At 39.3% G+C, this 26,585-nt stretch overlaps 1 protein-coding gene across 2 annotated transcripts in view; it reads right to left on the bottom strand.

The window, feature by feature from the left end:
• pard6gb (par-6 family cell polarity regulator gamma b) overlaps positions 1-25,651 on the bottom strand; it is a 62,831-nt gene extending 37,180 nt beyond the window's left edge. Inside the window, exons 1-2 of one of the 2 annotated variants that reach the window (XM_061966897.1) lie at positions 25,317-25,651; positions 9,818-10,040 (exon numbers count right to left, since the gene is read on the bottom strand). In XM_061966897.1, the coding sequence (XP_061822881.1) occupies positions 9,818-10,040; positions 25,317-25,373 (280 nt within the window). In that variant the 5' untranslated portion in view covers positions 25,374-25,651. The remainder of the gene's footprint in view (positions 1-9,817; positions 10,041-25,316) is intronic. The other variant, XM_061966896.1, reaches the window with a different exon arrangement.
• Positions 25,652-26,585: the final 934 nt, after the last annotated feature.

The raw sequence follows: 26,585 nt of genomic DNA, 5'->3' as shown, positions 1-26,585 counted from the left end.
TGCCCCTCTAGACAACTTAGTCATCCTTAAGATGTGCTGTGAGGAGTCTGGGGATCTGTATGTTAAATCCTTAGGGGGGTCAGACAGACGAGGTGCATGGCTTTGTTGGGCTTTAGCCTTTAAGTATGGGGGATCCATTATGAAGCCAGTGGCCAGAGAGTCAGTCTTGGCGATGTGAGCATCATCCCCTTAACCCTTTATTGTGAGTAGAATCGGATGATTTTGGAAGTTAACCTTTAAGACATCTTGCGAGAAGAGTGGTTCCTCTCAAGTCTGAGATCAACTATACAAGGTATTCCTTTTTAGTTCTATTGTTGTCTGTGGTTTGCAATCACAGGTTCTCTTACAAAAGGTTGTACAACACCAAAAGGACAAAGCTAATGCCCCAAGAGGATGGAACTCAGAGGCTAAAAAACTGCTAATCCTGTTTGTGCTTGGGACTCTAATTCTTTTATAATGTTCAATATATTACTTCAAATTATGAGTCGTCCAAGTAGGTTTACATTTGAGTAAAAGGATAATCAAACAAGGACAGTAAAGTAGTTAGTGAATTAGTGAATTATATTTATATAGCGCTTTTCTCTAGTGACTCAAAGCGCTTTACATAGTGAAACCCAATATCCAAGTTACATTTAAACCAGTGTTGGTGGCACTGGGAGCAGGTGGGTAAAGTGTCTTGCCCAAGGACACAACGTTAGTGACTAGGATGGCAGAAGCGGAGATCGAACCTGGAACCCTCAAGTTGCTGGCACGGCTGCTCTACCAACCGAGCTATACCGCCCCAACATTCATACAAATAATCCCTAATAGTATGCCATCTTTTGTCCGGTATCTTTTACTTTATGCGTTTTGTGTTGAATTGAATTCATATTGTTGTTCACCCTCATTTAAAATGAATGCCTCGTTAATAGGATAACCCGACAATGATGCTGTACAGGAGTGCATACCCACTGCATTTAGTCTCTGGTATTTTCACAAATTACGTTTTGGGTTCTTATTAATTAATCCGTGTTGTCGTACTGAACATTTTCCGTGAGACACTCAATGGAATATAGTCTAGCTCCAACCCAATTTCTTTGAGAAGTGCGTCAAACTGTTTTTACACCTTATACCTAAACGAAAATGCACACAAACTGTATTCTTCAGTAGGAAAGTGCTAATAAGAACTGACAAACGCACGCAAGCATCTCTAATCAGCGTCAGAAAAGGACAAAGAGTCAGTGCCTTCCAATGGCCGATAGAGGGGCTGGTATGAGGAAGTAAGGCCTTCACTCTGCCGTGGTATGTGCGGCTGGCATGCAAGTTAATCATCCACTGGGAGGCTTCCAACATGCAAAAATGACAAAACATGACATGCACCCTGGAATGAATACAATCAGGAGGTTTCTAGACACACTGTTTGAGAGATTTATCCTTAAATCCACAGTGTCCCTAGGACAAAATCAGCTTTCCTTCGGCTGGGATGAAGTCCTGGCGCTAATTATTATCAGGGGTCAGGCTTTTAAACCTGCGGCTACCATGACTGAGCACTGGCATGTTGACATCCAGTGTGTGGACAGAAGTGCAAACACACAAACATTCTCAGAAGCCTTTTGGCTTTAGCACAGGAGAGGCCAGATGGAGAATGCACAAAAACACACTCTGGTTTTGCTAGTATGTGCCAGTGTACACTAAAAATGACTCGTTGGGGGGTTGGACGAGACCCAAACACAGCAGAAGATAATAAGATGAGAATCTATTTAACAAAAACAACCATGTTCCAAGACAAGTAGTGGAAATTCCAGCAAGAGGAAATTGTATGTCTTACCTGCGCTCTCGAGTTCTTTCCAAAAGGGAGGAAATAATAAATCCTGGCCCAGCAAACATGTCCGTATCATCATTTAGACTCGGGTCATGGCTCCACTCATTGTTGACAATACCATGAAATAATACACTTGAATAAATTAGAAACAAATACCGAGGCAAACTGAGAAAACATTTATCGTTTCCTCTTGGCTTTCAGAGCTGGAAGGAACGGTTCACATTAAGGTCAAGCTCTTGTGCACTCCTCAATGCACAACACACTTGGATGTGCATCTCATATTATGAAAAAAAAAAAGCAGTCATGTAATATTTCCCATGTGTTTCTCCAAGTCTTGTCTTTTTTCTTAGCAAACTCCGGCATGCCCCATTTGCCGTAGTTTTAATTTAACTGATTGTGAGCAGCAAAGCAGCGGCCTGTAAAACTGTCATCACACACAACGTTTGATCTCTGAGCAACTGGAGGCGCCAAGTTGTTGGGTAACAGCGGCGATCTGGCCGTCTGCAAGCATTTTTTGGTTTAGCTTTAGCTGGCACTGCCCTTTTAAGTCCCATGAAAATTCCAGAATTTTGGTATTTTCTTTTAAGTAAGTCTCAGGTACCATAACAGTGTTTTCCAGCCTTCATGCTGAAATTCAAGCCAGGGAAGACAGCGTTTTGTGCGTCTATTCTGTAGTTTAAATGCTGATGAGCTGTGTTTGTCCACAAGTGTGTCTCCAAGAAGGCTATTGTGCACTTTATCCAGTTTTTACATAAACACTAACTATGCACTTGTCCAACGCAATATAGCTGACTGACAAATCAGGCAAAAGTCAGCCAAGTTAGGCTTTATCTCAAGATGCGTATTGAAGCCTGCTTTTTTTTTTTTCTACAAAGCTGTGATGTGATGGGCTTATACACAGCATGGGGTCATTTAGCTAAAGGCGGGTCAGAGGTGGTATCATGTTTATGAGAAAGGAGGTTTTTCCTTCAGGACATCAAACGCTGAAACCTCAAAAGGTGTTCAGGAGTGTCTCTCTACTCAAAGATGGGGAAAACAATTGAGGGAAATTATAGCTTTTCTCATATTTGGTGCTCATAAATCATTATTGTTGGAATGTCATTAAAGTCACTTTTGCATAGTAGTTGATAGTGCTGTGCGACATTCCAATATACATTGTAGTATTACATAAAAATGTCTATTGTACGATATAACTATTGCTTATATAATATTTTTAATGTCTGGGCTGCGGCAATTCTAAAATAGTGGGGCGGTCCCCTGGGAGCATTTTTACGTCCCTTATACAAACTTTACGGCAAGAACATTGCATAGACAATAAGCACAATGAAGCTAAACCAACACAATACAAAGAATAATTGGTGCCATAAAGAGCAACTCCTTTGTTTGGATTTTAAAAACTCGGTAGGTAGGCGGTATAGGCTAAACTGCTAAAACATGTCACCAATGAGTCGTTGCAAGCTACTTGAACACGTACAGTATATTATTTTCTATCACCTGAAGACACGACATGAAGAACAGTACACAGATGGTGTTGAAATGCAACGTAACACTAACATTGCCTCAAAACCACGACGAGATGAAAAGAAGCACACACCAAACAAGCCTAACAGACGTGTTGTCCAAAGGTACCGTCTATGACAAGCAGTTCTACAGACACCGTCTCTAAATTCATGTGTGTAAACATGATTTTAGTATTCACTTTTGAAAAGAAGAGCTGGCACTTAAAAGGGGTCATATTGTGAGTTTTTTTTCTACATTTAAAACACTTCGTTGTGGTCTACATAACATCTAATAGTTGTTCTTTGGTCAAAATGTTGCATAGATTTCGTTTTACAGCTGATATCTCTTCAGGATGTGCCGTTTTGTGGGTGCTCTTATTTACGTGGCTCCACTGAGACTGTCTTCCCCCGGTCATCCATGTAGTTTTTAGCGCTTCCATAGCAAGTCTACTGACAGATATAAGTTAGAACAAGGGGTGTAACGGTATTGTAGATACCGCGGTATTATGGTTTAAAGTCTTCACAATAATGCCGTGACGCATGACGGTATCAAACAAAAACTTGGTGTGTGGTTTTTTTCCCAAGACGCTTTAGCTTTGGGCGGATCTGAAATAAACTACATCTACCAGAATCCTCTGCGTAGCGCGGGTCCGACAAGATAGAGCGTGGAACGCCGTACGCAGGAAGTAAAGTGTGTTCGTCGTAGATGTACTAGTACTAGTATGTACGTAGTAGAAATTCCCTTTTTGGCCATTTCCTGAAAATGTCAATCTATCCATAACTAATTGAGTTACGTTGCTAACAAAGAGACAAACAAATCCCGGCGCAAACATAACTTTTTTTAGCAAAGGTAAGAAGGTCTGCGAGCGTTTTCCAGACAACAGAGCCAGCCAGTCACGTTGCACTACACAGAGGGAAATCACCCCAAATAAATTCTACATTGCGGGAAATAGGAGTAAACTGAAAATCCACTTGATAAAACCTCAATCCATCCATCCATTTTTCTACCGCTTGTCTCTCTCGATGTCACGGGGCGTCTGAAGCCTATCCAGCAGCACTCGGGCGGAAGACAGGGTACACACTGGACAATTTGCCATCTCATAAACTGTCTCCCAGAAAATATATTTTAAACCAGCGGAACCAAACATCAGTAAGTAAACATGTCCACTGTGGAGGACACTGCTTCTAAGAAAGTAAAAGTTGAAAGACACTAAAGTGAACATTGTTGTACACTGGATGTTAACATTGTCACCTTAAAGACAGGTAACTGTAAGTTGTTTTAAAAATATTTGCTAGAAACAGTGGATGTTCCACTGTTATCATACTACAAGTTTGTAGTATGATTAGAACATTTTAGCATTATGTTTGTGTTCAATTACAGTAAGTGGGTTTATTCTAAACATTTCTGGCACTTCATTTTACACAATATGGCACTTTTATTTTAATTTTAAATATACCACAATAATATCATACCATGGCCTTAATACCGTGATAATATTTTACAGTGAGATTTTGATACCGTTACATCCCTTGTTAGAACTATTCACTACTTAGTTTCTATTAGAAATGGCAACAGCAAAGAATGCATGTGCATATACAAGCCAGTCTGCCCCACAACAAGAAGAGAGAAAAACAAGGAGCTTATTGATTATATCATAGGACTACAATGGCACACTCGCGCAAAATACTTTGGGAACATTCGCTGAGATCACAATTGGAAAAAAAAGTCACAATTGGGGGACATTCCTAACGGCGTTAAGTGTATAAGTGTTTTATAAATTAAAGTAGAAAAGATATGCAAAATTGGCATTTATTTCATGTGTGTAAACATGCAATTTAAAGAAAAACAATATTATATTGCGATATCCTTATTAGGATATACAATTACCTTTACTGGGATATATATTTTTATCCATATCACACAGAACTAGTTGACATCTGGCCGCCTCGCTTTTACAGGCAAACATTTTCTCCCTTCAACCTTGGCCTTCCTGCTTGTTTGCTTAAAACTTCTGCCTTTTCTCTCGTCTTTGCCGAAAGTTTAGTCTGTGTGCAAGAGAGCAGCAGGCAAAACAAGGCTGTGTGTTTTGCTTGGACAAACATTATTTGCAAACTGAGGGTGTAAATCACCTACTATGCTTTGAAGGGCATCTGTTTAACGCAGCATTGGCTGATCAACATTGGAGGCTACACTTAACTGTCCTACCAAAGTTGCCCAAAATGTCCATTAACAGATGAACAGGTTTGAGGTCATTCTTTTGACAACTCAAAAAAATATTTGACGCCTGTCTGGACGACAACAATAGGCGGTATCTTCGGTCTGATTACATGACAAGATTTAACTTATCGTCAGTTCAAGCAGCTACCTGTAAGGTATGAAAATACTTAATTGAAGTAAAACTAGGTGGTGTGCAGTCTGGAAATTTGTGCTGAAAATAGGTTTGTTGGAATATGCAAGCTGTATTCTTATGTCCAAACCTCAGATTTCTTTAAAGGGGGTTTTGGCCGTTTCCAAGGACTTTTGGTGTGGTTTACTTTTTGGTCTTCACAGTATGTAGAGCAGGGAAACAGAGGCTGGTGACAAGTGGATCTGGGTTAGATTAGGGATCAGTTTCCTGTCCAACTAATCTTTTGCCTACAAATAAACAAATGCAGCCTTCCCTCGGTCAGAGCCATGTCCTAATTTGCAGGATGAAGCTACAGCATAGGACTATAAATGGGACAATTAGGACGTCATCAAACAACCGACCCACATCACCACCAGTGCACTACTCATCTTGCGTTGCGTCAAGGTGTGTTGATAGGAATAAATCCATAGAATCCCGTCAGTTCCACTCCTAAAAAAACACTGAATGAACATAAAAAGGAATGAACATAAAAACAATTACCATATTTTCGGGACTATAGAGCGCACCGGCACATAAACCGCACCCACCAAAATTTTAGAAGACAAAAATAGTTTCCATATATTAGCCGCACCGGACTATAAGCCGCAGATATACAACGTACGTTGTGAAATTGGTTGTTTACATAGAAAGATTTTGTAAATTTTATTTACATACCTTAATTGTTTCTAAACAGTGCCTCTAACAAAACAAAAGTAATTGTCATGGACCCACTAGCTGCGGAAGCTATCTCTCCAGTCATCTAAACAGACTTAATAACTGCACAATACATTTTGGTAAATTTACTGAAGAATTTGTGAAACTGAAACAATGCAAAAAGATTGATGTTGTAAGATAATAATACTAACACAGAAACTTGTAAACATGTTAGCATATTAGCTAAGGCTAATGACGCTAGCTTGATTACATTACGATAGTATGTACAAATATGCATGAACGCACTCCTACAGAATCACACATGAGACGGTTTAGTAACTCTGAATTGTTTTAGTTGTATTGTAAAATTTACAAACTCTGTTTGGAGTGATAAATGAAGAAACCATATTAGTAGAAACGCTATAGACAACTAGAAGGCGGAACGGCACTTGTACTTCTGGTTCAAGGCATTAAACTGAAGGAAATACTGTAGACATACACCCGCAGCACCCGCAGCGAGCAACTCGTCCAAATGTTGGCGCAATATCACAAACAATTACACACCTTTTTATTGTCTCTGTGGGTGTTTTATAAAAAACTATTTGTTGAATACAAATCATTATGGTTGTAATCGAACAAAAATCCATAATTTAGCCGTACCGTTTCATAAGCCACAAGGTTTAAGCGTAGGAAAAAAGTAGCGGCTTATAGTACGGAAAATACGGCATCAGCCATTTCTGTTGTTCCTCATAGTCTCTGTGGTTGAGTGACATCTGCAGCATTAGGCAAACTTAATGGAGTGTCATTTAGTGAAATGTTGAAATCATTAAGAAATACCCAAGACCTGCTGGACCTGTTTCGTTGACACAGATGCCAACGTTGGTTTAAAAGATCTTCTTCAAGGGCTCATCTGATGCAAAAATGCTTGAGTTATATAAAACAACCGGTTTTGTATTGATATAAAATATTTCAAATAGCATCTCTGATTTGTTGGATCTGTACCAGATAGGCATGCTTTTATTTATCTGATGTTCATTTCTGCTTGTGTAATAATGTACTTAAAATAAGGGTTTTTTTCCAACTTAACAACCCATGACATCTCAAAGAAGACACCTGATGAGGACTTCCTTGGCTTGTACCGTGTGATCATCCCTCTTAAAAAGAGGCTAACATGCCTTCATTGTCCTCCTCCATTATTCCTTCATCGTTCCCCAGAGGGAGAGCAACAGGTATCCTCAGCGTACACGTGCGCGACTGATCTCCCAAACAATGGCGAGCTAAGTCAGGACGATGGTGTCCGGTTGATAAAAGGAGGCATACAAGTGTGCTAAGACGGGAACGGTCTAGAGGTAAGTGTGCAGCTGGTGGAGCTCGAAAGGCTTTATTTTGCTTCTATCTATCAACTTTCAGGTATGTTTACTCCACATTTGCAAAAAGGACGCAGATGCTGTAAAATGCATGTGGTATTTCGTAAAAATACACCTAACTTTAATGGCGCCCCATATTGGTTTGTGCTGAAACTGCTTTACTTTTAAGATACCTTCAAAATTGTATCATCATCATCATCAGACAAATGGTCAATGACTTATGGACAATTATTTGCTAAGTAAGGCGTTGTCAACCAATCTTGCTCAAATGTGCTTGTCAACCCCCTAAAAAGGTGGGTACTAAATTTCATTATGATTTTGCTAAACCCCCTCAAGCACCAGTGTCTCAGAAATTTCAAGTAAATTTGACTCTTTGGGTTTGATAACAGTAGGAGTACATGTTTTGCCACATTTTCTTCCCTTCGAAAGCAGCAGTTAAGGAGTTACTTGTTTTCTAGCCCTTTCAGGCTCCATTGTCATAGAAAAGGACACCATTTTTTTAAAATCACTCTACAGTTAACAGCCTTTTAACACAAATGTGAAGGGAAACGCTGAATGTTCCTTTATGTGTCTTTTTACTGTACTGTATATAGTTGTGTGTGTATGTGTGTGTGTGAGGTCTTCCAAGCAGGTGGTCCACCGACACCAGATTGCTCACTCCTGGTCATCTGTGCTAGCGTTGTAGTGGCGCTGGCTGACACGGACATTACATTAGCAACAACACTGACACATAAGGGTACTTGCACCCACACAAAAGTCTTTGTCTACTGGTTAACAATCAGCTGCAGTGACGGCTGAAGATCATGAAGCATCACCACGTCCGTGTTGTTTTTTTGTTTTTTTACGTCACTTGGAAATAAAACAAGATGAGAAAGAATGGCTGATGCAAAGAGTGCAAAAACTTTTTTTTAAATGCATTCTAAATACATAAATAAACGTAACTATAAGTCCGCTTACACTATTCCGCCTATAAAATCCGATAAATAACCATTTAAAAAGCGCCAACTATACTACAATTACATTTCGTGACTTGAATATTAACCAAGTATTGGTCATAGTGTTATTATAAGCGCTAACGCGGACAAACTATTTATAGCGGCGACACGATCACTTCCGTGTGTGCCTATGTTTACATCATCGAGTGGTCTGCTGCTTCCTCGCTTCACTTCTACATGTAAGTTTATTCTAGGTCATGCCTCTCACCCGAAAAGTAGATGGCTGAGGAGATCATCCAACAAGTTGGAACAACACCAAAAGCGCTTGTCTGACTTTCTTCATATTTGGAATTGGCTACAGTTGCCTTAAGGTTGTTCTGTCATTAGTTACCCAAAAAACAACCCAAAGTCCTGTATACTTTTTACGTACCTAATAAAAATTGCAAGGTGGTAGCCGGACGACAATTGCAACCGCGGCCTGAGGCGCACACAATGCTCATCATTACAATTCCGAGGAAGGATGGTGTGTTGGGATAAACATGAATAGTCAAGACCTCATTAGCATACGCATTGGCTGACTATCTAGGTATTAAGCGACCAAGAGCACTTCCCACTCGGGCCACTGAGGTACCGTCTTTATCCAAACGGAGGGCGCTCGGCGAGGAGTCTTTTCTTTTCATGCCGATCTTTTGTCTCTGAGTAATGTCTGGTATGCCGGGATACAAGCTTTGCTCAATGACCTGATTTCTATGGCCTCTGTCTGTGTGTGTGTGTGTGTGTGTGTGTGTGTGTGTGTGTGTGTGTGTGTGTGTGTGTGTGTGTGTGTGTGTGTGTGTGTGTGTGTGTGTGCCTGCAAGCCCTTCCTTTGGATAAGACAGAGGGCTTACCCAGGCAGACAGACACTGGCCGAGACACATTCAGCCAATCAGACGGCAGTAAACACAAGAAGCCTTATATGAAGTAAACAAAAAAGGCCTGGCCTTCCAGCAGCGGGAAGAGGCACATAATTAGATTAAGAAATATTCTCCACAGCACTTGCCAACCTAGATGCATTTATTGTAATAAAAAGTCATTTGTAAAAGGTTTACATCTTGTCTGACAACTGAAAATCAATATTTATCCAAGAGATAATCTAGTTTGAAGACATCGAAAGGATCAAAGTCCAACATCCTACCTTGTCTCTGGATGAAAACCCTAAGCAGGGGGTGTGCAGTCGACACAGCCTTGCAGAAGTTGTCGTCGTTGTTGATGGGCAGCAGGTCGCCGTGGACGTCGGCATACCCGATCATCACTTCCATGTTGGCAATGCGGTGGACGTGAAGGATGAGCTTGTAGAACTCCTCGAACTTTCCGGGCTTGAGCCGGTCCACTGAGAAGCGGCGAAATTCTGCCCCATACTGAAGAGGAAAACACTAATTAGAGATGAGAGTTGGCAAATTAGAGATGAGAGTTGGCAAATTCAATCACCGTGATACCAAAACATAACTTTTTTAGCATTGTATAGCTTAGCATCGCACCTACAATCGATTGCTAACCCATTAAAAATAAACATCTTAATTCTGAGTTCTAATTTGAAATTATTATTGCTAGGTTTTCACAGGATATTATATACACATTATAATCCATATAGAAAGGGGTGTCAAACTCATCTTAGATCGGGGACCACATGGAGAAAAATCTACTCCCAAGTGGGCTGGACTGGTGAAATCTCAGCATGATAACTTAAAAATTGTTTGCTCATTTTCCTCAAATGGTGCACTAACATTATATGTTTTTGTTTTTTGTTTTTTACATATGTAGCATAATCAACAAAGATACAAATAATTGCTATTGCGACATCTAGTGGACACATTTAGAAAAGCAGTTTCTTTCATTCAAAAGTTTCGGCTCATTTTTCTACTTAGCAAACTCACCCGGATAAAACATGTTCGCTGGCCTTATCCGGCCCGCGGGCCGTACGTTTGACACCCTGATATAGAGAATACTGTGCTAATTTAGCGCGAAAGCAGCTTTTTGTGAAATTATGCCTGAACTGAACTAGCAATTTGATGAACTAGTATTATGCTCATCTTGTTGAGCGAACGTGATACTAAATAGATTAGCATAAAGATAGCTCATTATGAAGCTATCAATTTTATTTCATTCTTACTAAGCTACCTCATGGCCATGGCTGAAAAGCCTCAGCTCTAAGTGTGACAGTCACACAATTTAACCCTTTCTAACACCACATACCAGACTTGACATTTCTCCCGCACATATTTCCCCACTCACTACTCTGTAATAAAAAAGTGTTTTCATGATAATAAACTTTGGCACTCGCGGCTTGCCATGACTGACCAAGCAGACCAATGTCATCAGTCCCCTGAGCCTAAATCTAACCAACCATGAAAGGCACCACACATTACAAACCAATCAGAAGCACCGTAAAGCAGATCTTGCCTGAGGTTTGGCGAGGCCTTCGTTGCAGAGAGGACAGCAACGGCGGGCGGCTGCGCCCGTCAAGTGTCATTGCTACAATCCGTGAGCGTATCAACTTAAATCTTTTGGCGGTAAGGCATATAGTGGCAGTATATCATCAAGTACTACTCAGTTACCAAGGAGAAGATGAAGAGTTTTGGATAGATAATAGGAGATGTTTTAAAAAAAAGTTAAATTGATATTAATATACCAATTCCTAGCATGCTGGAGCGGATGTACGACATTGCAAACATGTACAGTATATGCAATTATTAAATAGTTGAAGTTTAAATCATTATCAGATAGAAAACTGTACTGAGGAAAAGTATTCAAAATATATGCAGATGCGTATAAAACGATAAAAGATTAAGTAGAAGCTTCAGCAATTATTCCACGAGAAAAAAGTTTACAATAAAATTTTAAACATTTACGGGGGTAATAGCAATTTATATAGCAGTTATTTGGACACAGACAAATAAAGTAAGTTAAGTTGTGCGCTTTTATTTATAGCTTCAGAAACAAGACATGATATAATATATGAAATAGTTCCAAACATTTTTTAAATAAATAAAGCTGGATGTGGGGTAAGTATGTGGTAAAGTCAATAAAACAAATGGCAGGATAATTGGAATAAAGAAAGAAAATATAAGCAGTAACAATGTCCAGGAGTGTAGCAGTAAAAAAAGAGGAGGCAATACTAGGAAAAAAGAAGCCTTACTAGAATGAGGTTAGGAGATACATATTATAATTTATTGAAATTAATAGGGAAATAGGGTAAACAAACAGAAAATTTAGAGCTTGTATTAATACTAAAGGTGGAAATCTTTGGGATTTTCACGATTAGATTACGATTACGGAGCGAGGATTCCATCACTAATCCATTATTAATGCATCTTTACATTTATGTATATTGATGCAGTTTTACATTTATTTTTGTTTTACTAAATAAGCATTCATCATTTTAAAAACAGTGCATTTGTAATAAGAAAAAGTTTAATTAATTCCCATTACATTATTTAAATTAATAGAAATGTGTGAAATACTGGAACATGCGTGCCCTAAAATAAAGGAGTAGGTCGGATCTCTTGGTGCGGTAGTTCGCTGCAGTCAGCCAAACTTAGAACTGTCTACATTACTTTACTTGCAATAAATAAATAATCGATTATTGACGTATACTAATCTATTTTAGATTCACCCATGTCTGAATTGCAATGCATCTAAAAATCGATTATTTTATTAACATATATTAATTAACATTAATATATATTAACATATGTTGCTCCAAAACCTGCATGTACCTTTCAGCATTAATGGTACCTTCACAAGTGTGCAAGTTACCCATGCTTTGGGCACTAATGCACCCCCATATCATCACAGATGCTGGCTTTTGAACTTTGCGCCTAAAACAATCCGGATGGTTCTTAGCCTCTTCGTTCTGGAGGACACGACGTCCAGTTTCCAAAAACTATTTGAAATGTGGACTCGTTAGACCACAGAACACTTTAACACTTTGCATCAGTCCATCTTAGATGAGCTCGGGCCCAGCAAAGCCGGCGGCGTTTCTGGGTGTTGTTGATAAATGGCTTTCGCATTGCATAGTAGAGTTTCAACTTGCACTTACAGATGTAGCGACAAACTATAGTTACTGCCAGTGGTTTTCTGAAGTGTTTCTGAGCCCATGTGGTGATATCCTTTACACACTGATGTCGCTTTTTGATGCAGTAACGTCTGAGGGAAAACAACAGTTTTCCACTTCGAACATTGAGTACAGTATCTTGTCTTTGCAGTCTATTCAATTGAATATAGATTGGATTTGCAAATCATTGTATTCTGTTTTTATTTACAATTTACACAACGTGCCAGCTTCACTGGTTTTGGGGTTTGCATTCATACAGTCCTGCAGTTTAGCTCCTACCTGTTTCTGCACATACGAATAGAAATTGAAAAGAAATGATGAGCACGGCGAAGGACTACAGTCCGTTTAAAAAAAAACAAAAAAAAAACAGCCATATTGTAGAGGTGACTTATCCTGTTTTATCCACAATTTCTTCGCTCTCTGCAGAACTCATTTTTACACTCTTCTCACTCCATACAGACAACCAACAACGAGACAGCAAGATGGCGCAACCACACATGATAATTGATACTGTAACGCGATTGGCTGCTTAGTGTTTCCCTCACTGGTCACTTCCTGTTTTGCTAGCTTTCTAGACCGCGCGTGCCTTTGTTCATGCTACCAACCATGCTTCATTAATTCCGATTTCTTCCGACGAAAAATCTAAATAATATATTGAACATTTTATCAAACACGGTTTTTTATTGATATCGATTACGTGTCTATCGCGATATATACTGACCTCATGTCGTTTTATTAGCCGAGCCCCTTATTTTAAATAACTTTGGCTAAATTGTCAGGATATCAACCTTTTTAGTGTCTGAGAGTGGTAATTTGACATCAAATAAGGAGAAAATCAAAAATGTTAAAAGCATAATTCACTGTGGTACTAAAAAAAGATCTTTGGGAAAGGAATTTTTAAAAGGATAACATGCATCAACAACAGTAGTTGTGTCCCACCCACACATTCACAGTTTGTGCAAGAATTGTGCTGATGCTTTCTTTCCCAGGCGAGGTCATCAAAGCACCAATGAGGCCGCCACTGAAGGTCAGAACAGGGTCATAGAGTGACTCAGACAAAAAAGGCGAGATACCGCGCCGAGGTCACAAAAGCACGCCTTGATAGAGCAAAACAAGACTCCATTACAGACAGACAATCCTTATGTTGTGAATAAAATATATTTTGAGACATGAAGGACTCCTCCAGTCATTTCACTGAGGAGGCTTCTTGACAAACAGGTTGGTTCAAAAAACGTTAAAAAAGTAAGTGAAAGTGCTTCTCCTACGTGCCCGAACACGACTCCAACTAAAGCCAAACTGAAGGATGCATCACTCCGACATGTTCCACCATCACCTCCTCAACTATCAGGACAAGGTGATACAAACAAGTGGAAACATGTGTAAACGACATGTGCTATTCTCGTTTTTCTCATGCGGTTATCATGCCTATAGTTTTCGCCTATTGTGCATTTTATCGCTGCGTACTGGCCTGGAGTGGAACTAGTTACAATGCAATATGCCATGGAAATACAATGTTAACACCTTTGTACAAATAAGTACAGTTGCACTTGTTTTTTCAAATGTGTTTATTCTGTGAAGGAATGGGTTAAATGTTTAAAATGACTGGTTGATAGTGAAGTGCAATGTCAGCACAATTTTTTTCCCTGCAATTTCAAATGCACTTGTTTTAATAAATAAATACAGCGTTTTAAAAGCATACACAATCTGTGTAAATATATTAGTCTGAGGTTAAAAGGACTTGAAAGGACACGAAACTCAAAATGCAGGACTTGGGACTTTCCAGTCTTGACTTTGGACTTGACTCGGGACTTGCCTGTCTTGACTCGGGACTAGAGGGCAAAGACTTGAGACTTACTTATGACTTGCAAAACAATGACTTGGTCCCGCCACTGGCGAGTGCTATTGACAGTTTAACCCTTTGGGAGACCTGCGACCTTTGGGAGTCTTTTTTATTGTTTTTGAAGATGACATCGTGCACCAAAATGTTCATTTTAAAAAGGTTATGGCCAAAGGAGTTGTAAAGGAATTAATCTCAAAATTTGCATTGTCCGTTCTTTGCAAAGTTATTTTCAGCACAAACTATTGAGTGAGTATACATTGGAGTTCCCCGTAGAATGATATTCATTAAGAAATTATCGATGTCGATGCCATTATCTAATCCTCTTATCGAACCGATTCCTTATCGGATCTCTTATCGAATCCAGATAGGTTTTTGTGTGTACACTGAGTTCCAAAAGCCGTAGAGGTTATGTGACTGGGCCAGCACGCTGTTTATATGGAGGAAAAGCGGACGTGACTGAGGACAGCATGCGGGTGAAGGTTTCAGGTGAGACAGGACGCTAAAGGCACGCCCCCAGTGAGCATATAGTGCTGCTATGTGCGTTGTAAATAAAAAAAATGCCGACAAACACATCACCAACATGGACGAGGTGCCGCTCACTTTCGACATCCCGGTGAAGCACACTGTGGAGAAGAAGGGGACCAGCATGGTAGCGAATCGATACGCACAATGGGGCAAGAGAAGTCGGACAACGAGACTGACTTTGAAAATGAGGAGAGGGAATCTGGCGTGTTTGATGGAGAACTTGCCCAGCTGTTCATTTCGGACACAGAAGATGAGGACTTTGATGGATTTGTGGATGAGGATTGATCAAACAATAGTGTGAGTACATTGATAAATACTTCAATAAAGTACAACCGAACTCAGCTTTGCTCCTGCTGCCTTTTTAAAACAGCGTCCATGCATGCTAGCGTATGTTTTAAGCTGGCATATGTTTAACCATGCCTGCGCCTAAAAATACGCTGCGCTTTATTTATGCGTTAAATACCGAAATAGCACCCGTAACTGACACGGCGCCTTTTAATACGGTGAGCCCTATGGTCGCGAAAATACGGTATAGTGGCTTCGATAACAGGAACCGGTTCTCAAAAAGGGATTCGAAATCATGGAATCGGTTCTTTTCTTATCGAAGCATCAAGAGAACCGTTTTTTGAACATCATCCCTAGTTCCCCGGGACCGTTTTTCCCCACATTGACTCCCTTAGTAGTGGCCGTTTTTCAATATACTGCAAACCTGTTCATTTATAACGCTTTTTCAAGGAAAACTGGAATAATCCAAGCATTTATCTTTGAAATGCGTGTAAGTCCTATTAGAAGTGTAATTTGAACCCTTCAACCACTAGATAGCACCAGAGTACCATAGAGTACCATATATTCATATTGCCCAGGGGTGTCAAAGTCAAGGCCCGCAAATTAATTATTTATGGCCCCCGGAATGATATTTAATTAGTATTGGAACCAGCCCGCAGGCCACAGCTGTCTGCTGCTGTTTTGCACACACCAACACTCCATCAGTGTTGGCGCTAGGAATTTTCAAAATGGGGTCCAAGGGACCCCATCAAGTCATAAAAATGGGGCCCTACTGTACATTTTTGGCGTCCCAATTTTTTGTAAGCGTTTTGAAAACAAATGATAAATGTATGCATTATCCTGTTATATCTCACATTCTATATTCCATCCATCCATCCATCCATTTACTACTGCTTGTCCCGTTCGGGGTCGCGGGGGGTGCTGGAGCCTATCTCAGCTGCAATCGGGCGGAAGGCGGGGTACACCCTGGACAAGTCCCACCTCATCGCAGGGCCAACACAGATAGACAACATTCACACACTACGGCCAATTTAGTGTTGTCAATCAACCTATCCCCAAGTGCATGTCTTTGTTTTGGAAAAAGGTTTTCATAGACGTTAATTCATTTAAAAAAATAATACAAAAGAAAACAAATCTTTATGCGTATATGTAAATTCATTCAGTTATAAACATTCATTCACATTCCTCTTTCCATAATGGATCTAAACGTTACTGCTGCCGGTATTTTTTTCAATTTTTATTGTAATATTTTCAGAATGTGTTTGTTCTATTTTTGGCCAAAGTAATACAAAGAAAACAATCTGAAGTTGTCTTTATTCTTCAATTTTAATGCAATGATTTTAAAAGTCCGGCCCGCGTATGCACAGATTTTCCTCCATGCGGCCCCTGAGCTAAAATGAGTTTGACACCCCTGTATTAGACGCATAGTTGCTTTGAATCTGCCAACATAAAAGCGATGTTGGTGAGATGGTGGTGACATAAGACTTGAGTGGATGTGGTTTCATTAATATTGCGAGTGCATGAATATTGCATAGTTTTTGTTTTGCCATAAAAAAAAAAAGGGGTTTTGTTGACAAAAAAGGCATCGAACATAAAATAAAAATACTTTATATCGATGGATAAATCTAATTTAAGCGTTGAAAGTAAAAATATCCATCCATCCATTTTCTACCGCTTGTCCCTTTTGGAGTCGTGCTGGAGCCTATCTCAGCTGCATTCAAGGCGGAAAGTGGGGTACACCCTGGACAAGTTGCCACCTCATCGTGTATATTATATATTGCTTACTTTTAAGACATATGGCTGAAACCCTTTTGGAACTTTAACATTCACCACATTTAGGGCATCCCCAAGGGTTAACATTATCAACTCAATATTTAAACTAGTTCCTTATTCTCTCTTTTGGCATACAAGTGTTTGGGCAAAACAAAGCAGTGCATAATAACTAAAATAAAATAAAAAACTACTCTCTACTTCTCTTTTTATTACCTAGTCTGTGTTATATGTGTTTTATGTTGCACGATTGCACCAAGAAAAATTCCTAGTTTGTGAACCCGTTCTCAAACAGCAATAAAACTATTCTGATTCTAATTTCAAACATTTGGTTTTTCCAAAGTCCTCCTGTGTCCAGGGAATTATTCCATGAGTTTGTAAATATTAACAAAGACAAAACTATTTTTGAGAAAATGAAAATATCAACCCAATTACGCTAGTATCGAGCATATACCGATATTACACAACACCAAATTTATGGATTGATTTGCCCACTCTAACATGTCTTACCGACAGTGACAAAGCTGACACAGTAACAGTTATATATCCTCTCTCTAGATGCTTATTAATATACTTGTTAATATCTGCTCACATTCTGCTGTAACATGGTTCCATCTACATTTCTTAAACTTTACAAAGCACCAACTTTTTGGTGTTGTTACAAACTAGCTCAGCGGTAGGGATGGGCGATACGGCCTAAAATCTATATTGCGATACATATTGCAGCTTCCTGCTGTAACGATATATACCACAATATTTTTTAGTATATATTTGTGGGATAATAGAAGCATTTCATAACGGGTTACAAAGGCTCCTAGTTTGGCTGCTGTCGTATGCGGCAACATACTGTGTTGTGTAATATTTACTCAAGACTATTATTAATCCACTTGCTCATTTACTGTTAATAACCGGTTACTTTCTGTTGCAACATGGCTGTATCTACACTTATGTTAAAATGTAATAAACACTTAGTCTTCTGTTTGGATACTTAACATTAGTTTTAGGCGATACTACAAATGTGGGTTCTGATCCTATACCAAGCTACAGGGGCAGTATTGGGCATATCAATGCTGATAATTCAACTTTTCAATATCATTTAATGATAAAAAATGTTATAACAACTATAATCAGACAATAACAGTACAGTGGCATAACAATATTAATTAATACTTAAATGAATAAAAAAAATGTTTTTGCCCTGTGAGCCCTTCTGTATCTAGGGACTTATTACCTGAGTTTGTAAACAATACAAAGAATGAACAAATATCTGTCTAAACATGAACTGTAGTATCAACCTGATACAACACTTGGTATTGTTACGGTTGATATTTGTATCGATCCGCCCATCGCTGTTTACATTCAAAAGCGCGAGCTTAGCAGTGTGTAGTGTAGCATGTTTAGCTATTCATCGTCCTGCAATGATGATACTTGTAAGAAACGTAGTTTATTTGCCACCAAGGAGGCGAGGATTAGTGACTTAGAAGCAGCTTTACAGTGTGGTGGTATGTTCACCGCCAGTTAGGTAGCGAGCGAGGACTTAGCAGTGCATTGACGATGCGTTAGTTCGCTTGTAAAAGTTGCTGGACACAGCTTGAAGGTTTCATCAACATACATTATCACGATGGAACGATAGTATTAAAAACTATCGTCAGAAAAATGTATATCATATATCGCCCAACCCTACTTAGCGGTTAGCTTAGCAAACCTGCTCCTGGCTTGTGCTCTGTGTGTAACATGTTTAGTCTCATCATCCAGTGATAATGATACTAAGAAATGTAGTTTATTTGGCGTAATGTAGGTGATTATTAGCTTAGGGGAGCGGCTGCACGCTGTGTATGGAGACCTATAAATTGCTGCTAGCCGCTTGTCAGCCGGGGGACTAAAATTAAATACGAAGTGGATCGACATTAAAAGTCAATCGTCAATGGAGATCATGTATTTTTTTCACGAAAATCGGATGATAAAAACTTAGCGGTCGACACATTCCCAGGAGGTTTTGGTTGATGGCAGCCATGATTTTTTAACCAATCGAGATCAAATTACACATATATGCTTGTCCGTCCCCTAAAGACATGTACCAAATTTGATTGTGATTTAGCAAAACAGTGGGTCTTATGTATACCAGTTCATTGAGCTGTTTGAGAAATTTCAAGTCATTCTGACAGATGGGGTTGAATAACAGCTCATGGTATATTTGTCAAAAAATATTATATCACCAGCAAGACAGTCGGGGTACATGTTTTGACAAATGTTCACAAATTTGTGTGATAGTCCAGGACTTACTTTTCAGCATCACTGTAAGTCAATTTGTGAGGCAAAACAACGCAATATTTTTCTAAATTAGGATGCTTTAGTGACTGATTTCTGTTCAAGACTAGAATATATTTTTTTCCTCCCCCTGACCCAAAATGGGTTGCAAGACTGAGTAAAACGCTGTAAACTAGTTTAATGATCCAGTAGCAAAACCTCTTTTGGATCAGTGTAGACAGATGTCAGTTATCTTACGATTGGAAATAAGCGATATACTGTATTTCAATTAGAGCTGTCAAAGTTAACAATACATCATTGCTTTAATCATATGTAAACACAGATTAAGTGCGCAATTTATTTTGAGCGTACAAGCTCATTTACCTTGACTGCGATTGGTTACCTGAAAAGCTGAGAAGGTTGCTTAACTGAGTGAATGGCATTATTGGCTTTATTTTAACAAAATATCTTACGGTACATTAAACATGTGTTTCTTATTGCAATCCAAGAACAATTTTGTCCTTAAATAAAATAGTGAACATACAAGACAACTTGTATTTTATTAGTAAGTAAGCAAACAAAAGCTCCTACTTAGTCTGCTGACATATGCAGTAACATATTGTGTCATTTTCCCTTCTATTATTTTGGCAAAAATATGAAAGACAAGCGGTACAAAATGTATTATTAATCTACTTTTTCATTTACTGTTAATATCTGGATATTTTTTGTTTTAACATGTTCCATCTATACTTGTGTTAAAATTTAATAAACACGCGTTTTTCTGTTGTTTGGATGCTTTACATTAGTTTTGGATGATACCACACATTTGGTTATCAATCCAATACCAAGTAGTTACAGGATTATACATTGGTCATAATGTAAGTCCTCATGTGTCCAGGGATATATTCTCTGAGTTTATAAACCTAATATACTTTTTTTTTTTTAAACGAGAAAAAAAAAATTGTGATGATAAAAAATATAGATTTAATCATTGTAGTATCAACTAGATACGCTCTTGTTCTTGGTATCATTAGAGTGGATGTCAGGTATAGATCCACCCATGGCGTTTGTTTACATTGTGAAGCGCCAGCTTGTTAGATGTGACCCCGGTGAGCTATTGTATCCTCCTACGGTGTGTAGTGAAACATGTTTAGCTATTCCTCGTCCTGCAGGGATGATACTTGTAACAAACGTACTTTGTCGCCATGAAGGTGAGGATTAGTGATTTAGAAGTAGCTAAAACACTGCTGACTGCGGATGGACGTTAGCCGCAACTTGCTAGCCAAGTTTTGAAGAACCTCTTGCAGAGCGGCGTTTTAGTGTTGTAGCTTCACCTTTAGTTTTCAAACCAAAATGAGTCTACTCTCCCTTTACTGTCTACACACTAGGGCTGGGCGATATATCGATATGCGCGATATATCGCGGGTTTGTCTCTGTGCGATATAGAAAATGACTATCGTGATATTCGAGTATGCGTTCTCACGCAGTTGCTTTTAGCTGCTGGCATTACACTACAGGCTCTTCTAGCTCTTTCCGGTCTCTCCTTCTCACAGACAGCAAGCGCAGCTTCTACACACGTCACATACTGTCACGACATACGTATACGCCCTCGCGCAGTAAAGAGGTAGCAGTATGGCTAACGTTAGCTGTGATGCTAGCGGTAATACGAGAGAATGAAGGTGCGAATCTGGTAACAAATGAAGGAATAATTAATTCCCCCAAAAAACAGCAGTGGGTCCATTGTCTGGCGGTGGTTTGGCTTCAAGTGGGAATATGTCGAACAGACAACCGTAATTTGTCAAGTGTGGGGCGAAAGCGTTGCTATAAAAAGTAGCACTACCGCTAATACGTAGCATCATTTGAAAAGTCACCTGCTAGAGAATGAACAGCATGTCAACATCTCCGTTCGGTGTCACACGCCCACACCATCAAAATGCCGAGGCAAACATTTCCAGATCAACACTGTATGAAAAATGTTTTTATTTTTTAGTTGTGAATTCCTTCTCTGCATGAAAGTTTTAAAGTAGCATATATTAATGCAGTATGAAGAAGAATATTTTAATGTAGACACATAGAATCATCCTACTGCTGTGATTATATGCATCAAGTGTTCATTCAAGGCTAAGGCAAAATATCGAGATATATATCGTGTATCGCGATATGGCCTTAAAATATCGCGATATTAAAAAAAGGCCATATCGCCCAGCCCTATTACACATTTTGTCTGTTTGTAAGTACTCCGTGATTGTACTATGCCGAACATGCCGGTACTTTTTGGATTCATTAGTATCGCGGTACTTTACTAGTACCGGTATACCGTACAGCCCTAATACATATACATACATATACATTTATAATGTTTTATCAAACTTTTTTTATTGATATCGATTATGTGTCTATCACGAGATATAGTGATATCGTTTTATTGGCTCAGCTCTAAGTTGTGTCTAAATATTTGGGTCTTTTTTTAAAGTTAATTTAAATTATACATGAAGTAATTTACTGTGATTAATCCAAATGTAAACATGTCATTAATTCTATTAAAATATGTAACCGTTTAATACATTCGGACTCCAGGGAGGAACCAAGATTCCACTTTGGGAAATCCTGCACTCAAAAGTGCTTGATCTGCAGGTTACAACAAGGACAATTGTTTGGAAATCTTAATCTACCTAAATCAAACTTGAGGGACTGGAGTCAACCTCCCACCCTAAACAAACCCACTTAGTTTCTTGATAAAAGCTTAAAAGTGAGTAAAACCACACGCCTCTAACAAGTCCTCCCAAATACGCGTATCATCCACAATACCTTCATATTATCATCATTAAGACTTCTAGAACAGTGGTTCTCAAACGTTTTTCACCAGGTTACCACCTCAAGCTCTCCAAGAACTATCATAACAACCAACATTCAAATACAGTAGCATAGGAGGCCTGCATGTTCATTAAAAACAAAACATTGCTTTTATTTAACAAGTATATCCAGCACGCCCCGCGACCCCAAAAGGGACAAGCAGTAGAAAATGGATGGCTTTAAGATGGGGGTCCTCTATTTCGCCCATAAAATCCAAAAAAATAACCATTCAAAAAGCACCAACATAGCTCCTTTTACAATTTGTGACTTGAATATTAACCAAGTATTAGTGATATTGTTATTAAAAGCGCTAAAGCAGACAAAATATATATAGCAGCGCCGTGATCACTACCGTGTGCAACTATGTTTACATCATCGAGTAGTCTGCTGCTTTCCCGCTTCCTTGCACCCTGTAACTTTAGTCTATAGCAGGGGTGTCAAACTCAAATACAGAGTGGGCCAAAATTTTAAACTGAACAAAGCCGCGGGCCAAGTTTGAACAAATTAACCTTTTAATAGGGACCCAAACAAGTTTTGCATTGAATATTGAACAAGCAAGGCTTATATAACTTTATAGTGACATGCAAAATCGAGTTTCAAATATTAATAATAATAAAAAAATATCAATGGCATATCAAATACAATTTAAATAAAAATTGAATGCCTCTTTTCTATTTGCAGCCTTATGAGGTAAATATCAACATTAACTTTTTCCACAGGCTAATAAATTTGAAAATAAAATAACAATGTCCATGGTGTACCCCGCCTTTCGCCCGATTGTAGCTGAGGTAGGCTCCAGCGTCCCCCGCGACCCCAAAAGGGAATAAGCGGTAGAAAATGGATGGATGGATGAATAAACCAACCATTCAGGACTTTAAACTGCTCAGTTTGCAACACACTGATCTAATCTGATGTGCCCAAGCCAGATACCTGGCATCTTTTCTTGGATGCTAGTTCATTAATGTCGGGGCTCAGGCTTTGAACTGAGGCAACCTTCATTATCAAACAAAGGTGTTCATCAGTCATTATATCTCGTAGTCTTGGGGGTGTGCCTTAAAGGCACTGCCTACAAAATACACCTCCGCTATCACCAACCCCCCCACACACACACACACACACACACCTTGTAGCGTCTCGGAAGAGTTAGTGCTGCAAAGGATTCTAGGTGTTTGTTCTGCTGTGTTACGGTGCGGATGTTCTCCCGAAATATGGTCATTCTTCATTTACATTTTTTTTTAATATATTCTTGTCTCACAATCATTATGAGACATAACGATGGATGTTTTTTTATGCATTCTAATTTTTAAATAATGAGATCAAAAGCTTGCTTACAATGGAGCCTATGGGAGCAGCACAATTGCGCCTATAAAACCCCTAAAAAAACATCCAAATACCTCCATTGAGGTTTTAACTACATATGTAATGTAGCTACGGGCACTTTTATAATAACATTTAATATCTACGTATTTTTATAATTTTAAGCATATGTATTATCAAAATATTCCATCCATCCATTTCCTACCGCTTGTCTCTTTTGGGGTCACGGGGGGTGCTGGAGTCTATTAATTTCAAAAATGCATTAAGTTTGCTTTTTTTGTTCACCACTGATTATTACTCACTGCAGACTTCATGAGAGCCAACAAACATAATAAATCCTTACTTACTGTACATGGTCTGCTGTCATTAAGATGCCAACTGACAGGATGCTCATATCCATCCATCCATCCATCCATTTTCTACCACTTGTCTCTTTTGGGGTCACAGGGGGTGCTGGAGCCTATCTCAGCTGCATTTGGGCGTAAGGCGGGGTACACCCTGGACAAGTCGGCACCTCATCACAGGGCCAACACAGATAGACAGACAACATTCACACAGTAGGGCCAATTTAGTGTTGCCAATCAACCTATCCCCAGGTGCATGTCTTTGGAGGTGGGAGGAAGCCTGAGTACTCGGAGGGAACCCACGCAGTCACGGGGAGAACATGCAAACTCCACACAAAATGAACCCAGGACCTTCGTATTGTGAGGCACACGTACTAACCCCTGTTCCACCGTGCTGCCAGGATGCTCGTATATTCCCATTTAAATGAAGAATGACCATAATCCTCACGAAGAAACAGTGTGAGAATTTTTTTAAGGGCTTTATAGGCGGAATTGTGCTGCTCCATTGTAAGCAAGCTTTTGATCACATTATTTAAAACTTAGAATACATAAAAAAATAACATCCATCGTTATGTCTCTCATAATGATTGTGAGACGAGAATAATAAAAAAAAAAAGTGCATTTCCCCTTTAATCCGAGTGATTTTTTTGGCGTACCACTACATGGACCCACCGTGCCACTAGTGGTACACATACCACAGTTTGAGAACCACTGTTCTAGAACATTAAGAAAACTACAATTCTTAGAATGGACTGGAATGAAGACGGTCCACACGGGTGACTCATCTCGCAGGTATCGTTCAGCACATCTAACTAAACCCAAAAATGTAACTGTGACGTTGAATGGCAGTGAGTCAGCTGCAGGTGACGTGATGTCGAAATCATTTTGAAACCACCTGAATGACATTTGCTGCTTTTTCGAGGCTCCATTTTTTTAATCCAACCAAAAACCCTGGACGTGTCCCAAAACTACTGAAATGTTGATTGCAACTACTACGTCATTAAATACAGTTTGAACATGTCGGATTTGTGAATGGACGAAGATTCATTTTTAACTTATATTACATTTCAGCCACAGCAAATAGACGTTTAAAAGCCTCCGAATTGAGTTCAGCGGTGCGTAAGTGGTTGATTTTTTGACATTTTACTGGCAAATGTGCACTGTCAGTCTCTGGCATTGAAGCAAAACAACAAGGGGGTGAGAAATCAGCACCAGAGTGCAACAAATTGAGCACTTATTGACATGTTTTCTGTCAAATCACACTGTAATTGTGGTGGTTTCTATTTAAAACGCACCGAATATGAATGTAGATAATGGTGCGTTCAAATGCACACTGCACACGACCATGTGTGCATTACTACTCTATCTACGTGCACATTAAACGCAACATCGCACCCACCTTGCTTTTCACCTCCACGTTTTGCAGGGGTTGCGGTCGGCTAAAGCTCCGGTTCATTCTGGGAATTGAGCTTTAAAACAAAAAAAAAGAAGAAAAATAATGCCCTCGGAAAAAATGGGCTCCAGTCGGCGAGGTTCTCAGCAGTTAAGTCCTTCCAATAAAGACGATTTAGATTCCTTGATTTTACGAGTTCGCCTCCCAAAAGTATTTGTGTTGTTAATGTCCTCCGCCTTCCAGAAAATGGGTAGTTTCCAGGTTAAAAGACGGAGAGGAACTCAGCAGTGTGGAGTTTTGGAGGGTTGGTTAAGTTTTGAAAATGACATCAGCGCACTTAAAAAAATGGGAGCCTGTGATGCCTTTACGGGGACTGGTTCATTCGCATTGTGCACTCAAAAGTAAGAGGGTATACAGAGAAAGTCTGCCACATTTAAAATGCTATTGTATATCTTGTTATATTGTAGTCATTTGGCTATAAAACATTATTAGGATAATATGTATTGGTTACTAGTATCGGGAGAAGTGCCGAATCCCACGAGATCCTGAAGAGGCATCAGGTGCACCAATTCTCCGTCCGCTAGGAGCAGCATTCACAGAAAGATAACATTTTCTGAGCTTCTCTCAACTGTTTAACTTTATTCCATTAGCTAGGTGTATTGCCAATAATAATAATCATCCATCCATCCGTTTCCTACCGCTTGTCCTTCTCGAGGTCGCGGGCGTGGGTTCCCTCCGTGTACACCAGCTTCCTCCCACCTCCAAAGACAAGCACCTGGACATAGGTTGGCAACACTAAATTGGCCCTAGGGTGTGAATGTTGTCTATCTGCGATGAGGTGGCGACTTATTAATACCAATACTTGAAAAATGTCATTGAATGATTTTGTGATTGTACTTTGTAGACCATGATCAAAATCAGAATAAATGGCGTTTTAATTATTAAATGAACGAATGAATGAATAAATTATGACTTTTTGTTATCCCTGTGGTAAATAATGGATACATTGTGTTGACAAACTTATGAGAAGCCACTGTGACATTATTATTGTTTTTTATTCATGGCTATGATGGCAATAAAAATGATGAGTGATAATAACAGTCATTTGTTTACTTGTTGTTGTTTAATGTTTTTGATCACTGTTATGTTGGTGTTCCTGCGATGAGGTGGCGACTTGTCCAGGGTGTACCCCGCCTTCCGCCCGATTGTAGCTGAGATAGGCTCCAGCGCCCCCCGCGACCCCGAAGGGAATAAGCGATAGAAAATGGATGGATG

This window comes from Nerophis lumbriciformis, linkage group LG11, assembly GCF_033978685.3.
Source record: "Nerophis lumbriciformis linkage group LG11, RoL_Nlum_v2.1, whole genome shotgun sequence".
In the NCBI taxonomy this organism is placed as follows: Eukaryota; Metazoa; Chordata; class Actinopteri; order Syngnathiformes; family Syngnathidae; genus Nerophis; species Nerophis lumbriciformis.
This window is presented reverse-complemented; position numbering and strand designations above follow the sequence as displayed.